The sequence below is a fragment of the Hyposmocoma kahamanoa genome, unplaced genomic scaffold, assembly GCF_003589595.1.
Source record: "Hyposmocoma kahamanoa isolate Upper Pololo Valley unplaced genomic scaffold, ASM358959v1 66, whole genome shotgun sequence".
Taxonomy (NCBI): Eukaryota; Metazoa; Arthropoda; class Insecta; order Lepidoptera; family Cosmopterigidae; genus Hyposmocoma; species Hyposmocoma kahamanoa.
This window is the reverse complement of record NW_020653854.1, coordinates 25,163,113-25,177,220: the sequence shown is the minus strand read 5'-3', so window position 1 is coordinate 25,177,220 and position 14,108 is coordinate 25,163,113. Positions and strand designations below refer to the sequence as shown.

Sequence of the window (14,108 nt, the reverse complement as noted above, 5' to 3'; positions counted from 1 at the left end):
AGTTTCCTCAGAATAATAACAAAAATAACATCATAGCGCTACTAATTTCTAATTGCATTTGTTATTAAAAAAAGCATGAGTAATGATAATATGGTAAACAATTACATGGTATCAAATTAGGAACAGGACTACCGCTTAACCGAGTCTGTTCCTGAGGTAGCTGCGCGATGCGGGAGGATAGATAGTTTACGTAACAGTCATGTTGTACACGGGATAATTTGAACAAGATTTTTCGGACGTTATTCAATAACAAGTTGATTGAAAAAACGTGCCCACCAAACATTGATTTACAATTATATGGACGTCGGGTCCGCGCTAAAAAGTGTCCGCGCTTGTAAGGCGCTAAAATCGTATACAGAGCGCCAAACTCCGCTTTAGTCTTCATTTGTTCGACTGACAGCGCGATACTGCGATGACATTACAATTTAAATTTCGAATAGGTTGACTTGGGACATTTTTTTTCGTGGTTTTTTGTATTAGACCCGTCGTCCATTTATTTGTAAGTCAATGCCACCAAATTAGTCAATGGTTGTTACGTGAAACGACAATGAAAAAAACCATTTCACTCATAATTATTGTAATGATTAGACAAGTCATTAGACACGGTTTTCAAACAACTTGTTATTGAATATTGCGTTTTAAGAATCTAATACGTTCACAACTTAAATATAGTAACATTACATAACCTATAAATATAGTACGTCGTAAATGCATAAAATCTATGTAATACAAATATGAATTTCTTCAGAGGTGGGTAGTTTTGACTCAACCAACATAACATAATAGGCAAGAGTATTGTACGTTCGTGCATGTCTACACAGATCGGCAATAACTAGATGTGTCAAGAAAAGTAAGTTGCAGGTTTTGTATAAACATTATTATTGTGTATTTTTATTGAATTTCACGATGTTAACCATAATATCTTCAGGAAAATGCAGTACGACATAACTAATACGTAAACTGTCACTTCTCCCGCACCGTGCTCCTACCTCGGGAACTGACTCAGTTATGCGGTAGGCCTGTAATTCCATTTAAGTACTACGAGTACCAAAATAAAGAAATTTACTTTCATTCACTACCCTACGCAGATTAGAACAATTTTAGAAAAGTTAATTTCCCCTAATTGGTCCTACCGGTAATCGAACCCGAGACCACCGAGACCACCTAGATACGATAGATAAGTATTATTCGCCTTTATTAGTCATGAACCTATTCATTATTTAGTTAAGGTTTTTAAAATAATTTTCATTATAATATTTATATTTTTTTAATACTTAACGTGAGATCGCATTTGGTCTAAATTAACAAGTATAAAAGGGCGTCAAAAAATAGCTGTGAATGGAGTAGCGAAAAGTTTTATAATACCGGAAAAGGGAATAAACGCGAAAGTAAAAAACATAGGTGGTGAACAGAGATGGGCAGTGGGTTAAAACCCAAACAACCCGCCCAGGTTTTAACTCAAAGCGCCGATCGAATTGAATACAATCTAACGACTTTTTACATCGATCAATGCTATTTTCAAGCAAATTGATTCATACGAAGACAATTCTAATCGTCTAGATCGGAAAGCAATACACATTTTCTAATAATAATATTACAAAATGTTTAAAATTTAACAAACCTAGATTTACGAGAAACATTAAGTTGTAAATAGTTCTTCTATTTAAACCCGGCGTTATCAAAGCCCAGGGTTAAAACCCAAGCGCCATCTCTGGTCCCGAGTCTTCCGGATAACTCGCGTTGTCTCACAAATTCCTGCAGCTGCCGTATTGTATCTACTTTGTTTATTATAATATGTGCAATTTCGTTACAAAAATGCACTACCATTGCCTTCCGCGGTGATGTGAATTGAGTCTAAGTTTGGCGTTTGTGATTAAGAACTAACAAAAGATGTATTTGGTGTATCACTTTCTTTATTTACTTATCTACAATCTGTAGAATTATTCCCATTGTGACGTCGAGGTTATAGTTTGCAATAACTAATTTATGAAATATTAGTGCCATAGGTAAGTAAGTTATGAACAGATAAGTCACTTGTATAGTTAAAAAACACACACTGAAATTTACAGATCACGCATTGTTTATTCAGGTGTAGAAATGCTAACAGATGTAGAGTCAGAGATAGGACTGTTGCACTTGTGTAAACAATATTTTATTTATTAACATCTGTATAAGTTTTGTATATTCTGATTGTATTTTAAAGAACTAAGTTCTTTTAACTTTTTAAGTCACCACTATAGCCACTCTTTTAGTTTTAAAAAGTTACAAAGGAGCGTCTTGTTTATATAAAAATAATTTTATACATTGTTTAAAAATGTCTGGGATAATAAAAGATATATATTAGAAGTCAAGATAAATCTGTGATGTGATTTAAGGTAGGGATGTTTCAATTAATTATATATTTTAAGTAACAATGTGTTTTATTTTGCTGAAGAAGCTGTTGGTTTTTTGTGAAAGAATAAAGTGCAGCGGCCTTACCATGAACTCTTATTACAGTTTAGGTTCGGAACGACAAAAAAGCGGGATGGCGATATACACTTCATGTAGCGCTGTCTCACAACGATTCATTTTATATCCTAAAGTGAGTCGTAATGAGAGCTCAAGGTAAGGCCGCTGTTCTTATTTATTTATTTGTCAAATGGTGAAGAATTCCCGTCTTGTCGAGAGTCCATGGTTAGTGGTTTGGATTAGACACTGACCAGAGATTACTTAATAGTGCTTTGGCTTCTTCTTTTTATTTATTGGCGGTACAATTTTAGGATTTTGCCTGTATCAAGTATTCCGCTAAGTAATTTTGTGTGTTTCAGTAGGTTCTGCTACTTTTGGTTTACAATTTTGGTGTTGCATACATAAAATAATATATTATGTATTTTTTGTATGAAATTATTAAATTCAGATGTCCCAATTTTCTCTTCCGATACAATGAAATCGTCCCTAATAGAAACTGAGTCTTATTAGCATTAAAAAAAAATCAATTTTAGTAATTTTGCATGAAAAACATTTTATGAAATTTGACCAACTTCGGCGACGTGTTCTGCAGAAGCTTATAAGTTGATGCGTGAGGCAAAATGTCTCTCAGCCTGAATCCGGCCCATGGCTCCATGCTCTACCATCTTCCGCATCCGGGAACTGCTCGACATCGATTCTGTTCGTGTGGCGGTTGCTTTTCGCCTGGGCTGCAATGTGTGCGAACAACATCAATGCAAATGCGGTGCCACGGTGGGGGCTAGTGGCCATCATGTAGGGAGATTTACACGGCATCATGCCTGAAACGGAAAGAGGTAGTAGGTGTCTCCTTTGGGATGCGTCAAGTGTTAGGACATTTGCAGCTTCGCATCTCGGTGGTGCAGTGACTTCAGCGACTGAGTCCGCTGCTCGCAAGAAACGAGATTTGGAAAGTCGCTACACTTTTGTTCCGCTTGCTGTTGAGACGGCCGGTTGTTGGGGTAGCGATGCGAAAAGAATTGTAGCGGAAATTGGATGGCCGCTAAGAGAGAGGGGCGATGACTGCCGCGCCAGGTTGTTCTTGGTGCAATTGTCCATTGCATACAGCGAGCTAATGCGGCAAGCGTGATGGGCACCTTTGCGCCCGGATCAGTCAGAGGCGGGCTTTTTCGTTTAACTAAAGTAAACGATTCTTTTATGGGGAACTGTATACGTTTTTACAATAAGATTCCGGAGCACGTATTATGCATTTCCTAAGTTTAAAACTTACTTTAAAAGTATTTTAATTGAAAAGTCATATTGGAAAATTGTAGACTACGTGTTGGATAAAGATGTATGGAAAGACAACGTGAGTCTAGATTCCACACAAATATGAGTGAAAATGTATTCTATAGCATTTAAGTTTATTTGAAAAGAGCAGTCCCTAGAGTTTCTTGCTCGTTCTTTTCAGAGAGGTCAGCGCAGTTAACGAGCAGTAGGTTAAAAAATGACGTCAATCAAATGTAAAAATTTCACCTATGGAATAAATGATTGTTTGACTTTGACTTAGCACTGAACCACGTAATTTATAATTTCTTAATTGTTATTTATGACTATACTATTTATTTTGAATCTCTTTAAAATGATTTCAATTTACAGGGTGACAGGTTGAACTAGATAAATACTTAAAAGAGGCAAACTTGTAGCCGATATCTAATCCGAATATGTAAAGGGAATCGTCCTTAAACATAAGAAAAAAATGTCGCGCCATTTTACAAATACTGTGTGAAAGCCGTGGAAATGCGAGCACCGAGGCCGGTAAGGATAGAGGCCACTCGCTGCATGTTCGATCTTTCACAGAATTTTACAAAATGTTAAGAGACATTTATATTGAGACAGTATAACTGACTCCGCGGCCGAACGGTTACCACGCCGGACTGCCACGCAGAGGTCCCACGGGAGAAATATTTGTATGGCCTACATTTATTTCTCTCGTGAGTTTGGGTGTAATTTGTGGTTGTCTAAGTGTGTGTCCATGGCACCTGCGACACAGGGTTTTCCCTAGTGCGGGACAATGTTGAGTGTGTGCGTTATTACTATTATTATTTAAAAGGAAGGTAGTGTTTTCTTCACATATTCGGTGCGGGTATCAGCTACTCTTTCGCCTCTTTAAATATTTATCTCGTTCAACCTGTCACCCTGGATATCTAAATGGTAGACATACGTTTTACTCAGTTACAACAAAATACCAAATACACCGCAAGTGCCAAGAGTGGCAATATGGGATATTTTTAATAATAAAACAGGATTATTAAGAAAATAATCTAACTTTATTCCTTTTGATCGACGCAATTAAAACAACAGTAACGGATATAACGTTCCAAAAAAAACTGATAAATAGTGTCACAAAATTTAAAAATGCAAATAAAGATTTTTTGCTTACAATCTAAACATAAGTATATTATTGCCTGTATATAGATGACGAATACATATTTAAAACAATTAGATTAAACTTAGATCGATCACAAATTTCTCACTTTTTACTTTTTATTACTGCAAGGTAACTAATTTTCACACACACCACACGTTTTGTTAATTCCAAAACAATCTTTGTATGTATGTTTATTATGACAAGGAACCCGTTAAATATACAAAAAAAAACCTTCATTCAACTCTAAAAAGTATAGTAGCGACCAAAATGTAAAAAAGTGATATTCAAAAATTATACTTATTATTTACTAAACAACTTTACTTTATTTACTTTCAGAGGTAATGTGTACAGCAAACTAAAAAGGCCCTGATCGTCTAGAACTTCTCCCACAATAACTATATACAAAATGTTTACTAAAAAATACAGGTAAAATAAGATAAAAGTCGAAAAAAATCTAATACAAAAGATCTGTTACAAACGCAGAGAAATTCTTAAGGTCTTCCGGGTCTTGTGAGATGGAAGGAATTTCTTTGTGTCTGATCTTTGTATTAACTGTAACAAGTTTAATCAAATTCTTATCACTATAGAAAAATGTACACTGAACGCAGCCATAACTAAGTAATTAAGAATGTAACTGTAGGAGAAGAGTGAATGACGAGAGTGAAGGAGATGTCATAAAGAACGGTGGCGGGCAGCGTTGATACATTATTTTTGAGTTTTTAGAAGAATAACAGTTTACCCATAACTACAGAGTTTGAATACAGAAAATCCTACATCAATTTAAGGCTATGTTTAAAAAGATTCTTATTATTATATATATTCTTATATATATTTGCCTGATCTCGATTTTCCTAGACAATGAGAGACTTTCAAGTTCACTTTACCTATTCTGAGTACATCTTATGTAATTACCAGAGATTAAGTAGGCAATTTCTGTTTACCTGCATTTCAAGAAAGTAATAATTAGAGTGCATAATATCTCCTTCTGAAATCCCGGAATTGTTGTTGCGTATTGTCACAATTACTTTATAACGGCAGAGAACTTAGAAGAAAACTTTTGTAATTAATTATATAATTCTAAGCAAACGCAAAAAAAAACCCTAAGGAAATGTTGAATTGCGATAACAATGTCCATACGACACTATCAAGTAGATGAATTGCGTTATATGAATTGTAAGAAACTCATAATATGAATTGTCAATTAATCATGTTATGGCTCTGCCAATGCGGCCTTTTTAGCCCTGCTGAACGTTTGATTTGAAAAAAGAATTACTTCAATCGTCTTTTGAGTTCGATTAAACGTTTCGATATGTGTCCAGTGTCTAATATGAACGTTGTCATCATAATTCAACCTTTTTCAGCATTTTTTTTTCTTTCTAGAAGTTCCAGTCAATACACTGTCTATTATGTCTGATAATTATGCATAAATAAATATTTTTTTATTTCAACGGAACAAACTATTGTAAAGAATGTCAAGTTACGTTATTGACCTTGAAATAATGATGCCAATTGACATGGCAATTCATTTTCAGTTAAAAACTCTTAATAACTCCGCAAGATTAAAATCGAACTTATCAAACTTTTATATTAACAAACTACTTAGAAATTTGTGTACTGTAACAAGTTTATGTACTTTAACAAATCGATAACGGGAAAGGCAATAGGAGTTTGATTACTTGTTTTCTTTATGTTTAACGACGACAGGGCCTACGTTGTCACCCGTGTCCTTGTTGTGCTTGCCGTGCGAACCATCGCAGTACGGCCACTGAAAAGATATAATAAAATGTTAATTAAGTTTATTTATTAGTAATACGCCTGTCCTGTGTTGCCAGTTTCATAAAATTTTAAATAGTCATGTAGTTGTTGTCGACAGTTTTATCGATAAATTGTGAGAGAGTAAAATTTGACCAAAAATGTTGGAATCGCGAATGTTGCCACGTTCTAAAGATTACTAATTGCGTTATTATTTTCTTTTTTCTTATTTTGACAGTTGACCTACTAGGATTGAAATCAATTTTATTCATATTATACATTTGAACAAGAACAGACGGATTTCATTACTAATATTGAATAAAAATCAAAAACTTTTAAATACGTCTTCCCTTCGTATTTTTAATGGACATAGTTCCAAATGCAGTGTATGTATGTATGAACTTACAAAAATTGACAATTCATTTACTCAAGAAAAAATCAAATGAACTTGTGCCCAGCAGTTGGGACGAATAATAGGCCGATAATGTTTCAAATGAAACTAATTCGGATATTTATTGAAGAAGCGTGAGCAACATACAGCCGATAATCGATGGAATATTTATCGACTGCAAACACTAGCTGGCAACACTTTTGCACAATGAACTGTCATTTTACTCCATCTTCAAAAAAGACAGAGTAAAGATTTTTATACACTATTCTAACGCCCATCACTCATCCGAGAGATAGGGACACCTAACAATTTTGGTACTGCACCGTCCTTTAGTTACGCGTGCAAACTGTGTTCAACCATCATCTTTTTTTATTTAAAAAATATTTTAAAAAATTATAAACAATTTAATTTTTTTATTACAATAATAGGGACAACGTGTTTCTCTAGGGCGCGGGTTAAAAGTAAAAAACACAAAACCACTCTCTCTCATCTCGTTCTCTTTCATCGCGAGATATGGCTAACAAACACAAATGTACCTAACTAAGAAATTAAAATCTAGGCAGGTACATGCCGACACAGGGAATCCAGACCTGTCAATGAGAAGCAACATATAACTATTATACTATTTATCTATTATTTAACTCGTGACCATGAAACTATACAGCGCAGATGCAATTTAGGTTAAATTATTAACCAGAGTGGTTAGCTCACTAAAACGTAAAATGTTGACGAATTAATGAATGAATTAAATATCCTTTATTACACATACCAGTTACAATACAAAACAGTAACTCAGGTGGAAAAATAGTTAAGTTGATGTACAACAGGCGGCCTTATTGCTATGTAGCAATTTCTTCCAGGCAACCTTAGGATAGAAATTCGGGATATGCAAAAAGGGATACTGATTAGATCATTGATGTTTTGAGCACGGAGTGTTTTGTAGTCGATATCTTTATATACGAAAAAGTAACAACTTCACCGCCATCTGACAGTGTATTCTAACAACGCAGATTGTCATGCCAATAAAACGAAAAGAAAAATAGCGAAAGCACCAGATACGTAGGAAGATTAATTCTCGACTTTACAAAATGCAGAACACCATGTCTTTTTTTTTTAACAAACCAAAGAAATATGTTAAAATGAAATAAATACACCTGGTGCAAAGCGACGATGTGGTTTAACGATGATTTACGTTTGTATCGTAACATACGGAAGTACTTTTTCTTTCCTCTATTTGGTTTTGCAATTGTTTATTCTAAAATATACTGTTTTATGCTGTGTTCAGTACTTTCAGATGTTACTTTTATCGCGCTTTGTGTATTTAATTTGAAAATTTGAAAATGTAGAAAGAAAAAGATTTCCCCGACGAGAATTATATTAATTTTAGTACGTGTTATTAGTTTTAAATTGAGTTCTTAAGTTTTTGCGATTCTTACACTAATTTTATTAGACCGAGTACAGTCAAATGCAACGGTCACTAACCAACTTAAAATCTCTATTCAGATGTCGTCACTTACGGCATTAATATTTACATCATAACATGGAACGTGAAATTTTGACGCGAATTGTGTAAGTATGTTTTTTAGGTCAAATTTGTAAGTTAGGGCACATTCCCATTATGGGTCGAAACACAAAAGTGTTAATCTTGTGTTTTTATTTTCTATATTTCATTATCAATAACAGCAGTGCAAAACTCTTTTAAGGATCCCTGTCGCTGCCTAGTTTAAGAAATACGTTTACTGCCGTTGACGATCTTCGAAGGAATGATCACCCGAACCCGGAATCGCATCGCGCCAATTCGCAGTTTTGCGTTTCGACCATATGCCGTGACGACAGATAGTCGTGCAGTTTAAAGGGTCGTGTCATGTATATTTGTTCGCGGCGGCATGCACTGATCGCTTCTACACAACGATGCGCAAAGGTGTGCATCACTGGTGCGCAGGATGCGGGCCCCAATATCGTCCTGGCTATATGATAGCTGGCAGGTTAGATTGCCCCTATATTCGGCATTGTTGTGATAAGCATGCCCACTATGGTGCCGGTTGTGGAGGTAATCGATTTGGACATTAATAAACTATGTAGTACGTGTAATTTTAATTAGAATTTTGACTTTAGTTTAATTTAATTTTATTATATTTTTATAACCTTTTATTGTCTTTTTAATTTTCACTAATTATTAATTAAATTTCAATGTAATTAATTCTGATATGGGTCATTGTCGCCGAAATGATTTTTATTTTTATTATTTATTTAAATGACGTTGTTCACATATACTACAACACGATTAACTGTCGTTCACGACTTTTTTGACGTTAACAGATTCACGGACTGAAACGTCACGATAAAAATGTGACGACAGATAATCGCAGCTACTATTGTCGTCATGTTTTATTGAACGATGTCTGCACGTGCACCGATAAATTGTCATCACGATCTAGCAGATACAGCTAGACACGACACTCGTTCAATGATAAAATAAACTTCCACGACACAGTCACGACAGACAGTCGTGATATGGGAACAGGTTAGACACGACAGTTGTACAACGATAAATAAAACGTCACGACATAATGGGAACGCGCCCTAACGAGTTACGCGCCCTAAGGAATTTTTCATATCTAAATCGAGCCAGCTGTAAAAAGTCCGAAATATTGATTTGTGCTGCGATTTAGATTGGAAAAAATAGTTTCAATTTCCATGTGCAGTATATTGGATCAAGATGTAACTAACATGTTTCATAGCTACTCAGAAAGACCAAGTATAGAAGTTTAACATTTACGAACTTTGCCAATATAGCGCATAGTTTATCGCTTACGTAATTAATATGCTTGTTCTACTTAAAATTTTTATCAATTATCAAACCGAGGTCCCTTATCGATTACATCAACAGGTGTGCAGGAGTAGTGTCGCAAATTTGCATGCTGACATAATTATGTGTACGATTGTGATCAATCCATTGCGTATTTTGTGGTCTTTTGTTGTGGCTAGAACTAATGCACACCCATTTTATCTTGTGTCCATTAACCATTAGACCATCGTGAAACTATTTCCTCGATAACGTGAAGTCCAATTGTATATATCGAATTCTTAGACTTCCGCAATTGCAGCAGTACCTCTCTATAAAAGGAATGAAGACTTATTTACTATTGTCTCTTCGTTGCGTGACAGGGAATTGTGAGGTAACAAGTAAAATGTGAAAAATGGTGTTTCACTGGGCTCAATACTTGAGCCCTTGTTGTTTGTTGTTTATATAAATGACGTAACATGCCTATTTATGACTATTTTGGACTGAGTCGTTCGTTTATGTGATACTTATACGACGATGATGATACGATATGGTACAGATTTTTAAGAACAATTGTTTGATTTCCTAATTGTATTTGTATGTATTGGTTTAACTATGTCAGTTTCAAAATCTCGTCAATATGTGCTTTGCATGACATATGTCGGCTATTTTATTAAGTTCTATAATACAATTTGAACACAAAAATACGTCAAGTACACTTAAAGGTTACGTCAATGTTGGTTGTTTATTTACGTCACAATCTCGAGTGTTCATGTTTGTTACATAAAACTGCTTAGTGATTACAATTAAATTACAATTTATAACACAGTGCAGTAAAGAAGGCTTGTTACAAAACTGTTTTAAATTTTTAAATATGAACTTTAGAAAGCAATTCAAGACATGTATGTATGCAAAAAACAGTGTGAAAGTACCCGTTTCTTATTAATTGATGCAATTTATTGTTCTAAGTAGCTGTTAGCTGATAAAGAGCATGATTTTCAGTCGGATATATGTAAGGTACTATATAAATGTTGGCTGTAGTGCGCAATGATGAATTCTTCAAATGTACACATATATCTCTCTAAATTGTTTGCTTAAACAATCATCTTATCTGATAAGGAGGATTTAAAAATCAAATAATATTAACTGATAAACAGAAATGGGTTACAAATTCAAGATAACAGCGTAATAATCAAAGCATGTCTTTCAATGTGTTTCTAAGAGTAACATCGCGCCAATGGAGGCCTCGCCTCGCATTATCAGTAATCATGATGTAATATCGCACCACAAAAAAGAAACTAAAATTGGAAATGAAATACTTAATAAAAATATAAATGAAAAAACACATTTGTTTTTTCAACAAAATGATTTAGCAATCATGAAAACCTAAGAACTCGATAAAGAGGTAACCACCCTGTTTAATATTAAATAATACATAAATGGAAACCTTATACATTTTAAGTAATGATGTTTTATGTATGCTTACATTTTTGCTTCTCCAACATCTACAAAGAGAAGATTTCTCGGTAATATCTTCAATATCAATGAAGTCCACAACTTTAGGGATGTGCTTCTTGACGCTAGGGTTAACTATTCCAGTATCCTCTGTAGCTTTCTTCACTGTCTGGTATGTATAGTATGAGATGCCTCCAATTACTACTGTTGGAGGGATGAGGGCCAGCCAGTCCTTTACTGAAAAAAATTGTAAAAAATTTTGTAAATGTTCTTAGAAATTACATTTAAATTAAAATGTTATGATCAAAAATATGTACTAGTTTGAAAAATTCACAACCTTATTAATTTACGAGTATGTATTGTTATTGAAAATAAAAGGGCAAAAGATGCAAGAGGCTTTTTTTTTCAATTAATGATTTTTCAATTAATCCGCAAGACAAATGTACACTGTCCATCACAAATCCACTCACACAGCAGTCTGGCATCCAAAAAGTTACAACTATATAATTTGTTTTTTAAATATATTATTAATCTGTCACATGTCCTTGAGACATCTGGTGTCCTTGATGAAAATGATTTTAAAAAAATTAAAAATTGTAAAAAACGACAGCTGAGTCACTATGTGGGTGTATGATGCTACAGTGCCAAAGTCATTAGGGACACCGTGTGTCTCTAACAATTGGACACCATTAATCGTAAATTCCCACACAGTGGCAACGTGATTATTAAAAATACTACTCCAATACATAATCGACACATGGCTTGCTATAGTACTTGGTATAACAGCCTGGTGTCCGCAACTCAATGTCATATTTTGCTTCTATAGTAATAAATAAAGAATTTACAAATACAGTGGAGTCCTGATTACCGGACTGCACTGCATTAAAAAACCATTTAATCCCTAACAAGTAAAAAATAACTAGGGTTACTTTAAAACCACAGTGATATTAACTAACATAAAGTATATTTAAGAAAATTACTCGAAAATTTAAAATTAGACAGACCTTATAAAACAAACTATGTAAATACATGTTATTTTTTAACATAAGTTAATCAAAGAAATTTGATAACCTGAAAAGGGTCTGGTTCCAGTCAGTTCAGATTATTAACTCCACTGTACTAAATGAAATTCATTTCAAATGCAATTATCTGTAGCAATTAACTGTAAATTCGATTAACAATTTTGTGCATCTAAGTCTGAATAATTCCAGTATTCTGGCAAACAAATGAGAAATAGCAAGGTTTTATATTCCATACAGTGGTTGCATTGCATGGGTCTTACCAGTTGTCTAAACACAAATAAGGAGACCTATCAACACTAATAATTGACCTACTGAGTGAACATACATTCATATAAATAAATTCGCCAAACTCTAATTACCCGCCCAAAGCAAAAACCTGACCAATGATTTATTTATACTTTTGATAAATCCCACAGTAAAGACAAATTTATGAAAGTGTGTCATTGAAACATAGTACGACCGCGTTCACATTGTCATTAGCGCTAATCAACTCTAAACATTACGTTACAGTAATAAAGTTCTAACTACGCTAACAAAAATTCAATTGCACAAATTTACGTCTTAATTCAAAAAATTCTATGAAAAAACGTTCACTCACACAACAGGAAAAAACTTTCTATAACAAATTACACTGAGACTAATGCTTAGGTATAAAGTTTTTTTACCTCCGAGCTTGAACCAACCGCCGAATGTGTCGGGAATTGGTAGACCGGCTAAGTAGTTAGGAATAGTAACACGAACAAGGTTTGATAAGACGTACATTTTGAGTTAATGTTTGGAGAATCAAACAGAACGTTAGTATAATTTAATTTATTTTCTACTTTACAGTATTACACAACAGCCCGCACCTCGCGTGTGTTGATGTCAAAGTGACACTTATGTTTTCGCTGCTTGATATGCTCTTCGCCAATATTGCATTAAACAGAGACAACGATGCTCAAAGATGTTGCAAAGTATATATACATCTTTTTCATACGTCAAAATTGTAGTAAAAATTGAGAAAACAACCTTACATGTGACGGTAAATAGCGACATCTAGCGTATATTCTACGAATGTTTCGGTGTCACAGCCCATTCTATTCGAAAAGCTCCATCTATCGTGAGGTAAAAAAGCTACAAGAAAATCACCCATTCACGATACATAATTTTCAGTTTGGGAAAAGTGTGAACGAACCTTCAAATTTCATTCATTCTTAACATTCCTTTTCAATCAATCATTCAGTCAAATTTATTTTTTCTCTGTGTGTACTTGTCTTCGCTTTGGTTGGGTGCGCTTGCTTTTTTCGTGGGCTGTAATTATGAATATTTTCCATTAATTTAATTGAATAAAAGCCAGTGTACGTAGTCCCTGATGTGGTTCTAAAGTGTAATTAGTGATATCCTCGCAAGGATGGTGTTCAATGCTGCTGTGCACTGAATATGGCTGACGAAAGACTAGTGGTCCTGAATCGAAGTGACAATTTGGGACTTGGATTCTCCTTGCTGGGCGAAGCCGGTTTGCCACACATTATATACGAAATCGAAGAAAATTCTCCTGCAGCTCGCAGCGGCGAGGTAAGCTGAACGCGCGTTTCTTACTTTCAATTTTGACCGTTTCGACTTACGTGCATGTAACGTCACTAACGAATAATTTTATTCGTAAAAACTTAGTGTTTTTACTAAATAGCAAAGAACTTACTAACAATGTTGTATTACTGAAGTTGAGTTAATGAGGTATTTGAGATATTTTACGTGTTTAAAACCCAAGCATGTATGTAATGCGTATACACAAAATTTCGTCGTGATTTCTACGTCGAAAGTGCATGTAAACGCCTACTTTACCTCAGACATCGGTCGTAAAACGTGACA

At 34.4% G+C, this 14,108-nt stretch overlaps 1 protein-coding gene across 1 annotated transcript; it reads right to left on the bottom strand.

The window, feature by feature from the left end:
* Window positions 1-4,762: 4,762 nt before the first annotated feature.
* Window positions 4,763-13,103, bottom strand: LOC113231707 (CDGSH iron-sulfur domain-containing protein 2 homolog). The gene is made up of 3 exons (XM_026466186.1): window positions 12,926-13,103; window positions 11,270-11,475; window positions 4,763-6,620 (listed from the first exon to the last, which is right to left on the bottom strand). The coding sequence occupies exons 1-3, from the start codon at window positions 13,020-13,022 to the stop codon at window positions 6,528-6,530; spliced, it is 396 nt and encodes a 131-aa protein (XP_026321971.1). The 5' UTR covers window positions 13,023-13,103; the 3' UTR covers window positions 4,763-6,527.
* Between the last annotated feature and the right edge of the window lie 1,005 nt (window positions 13,104-14,108).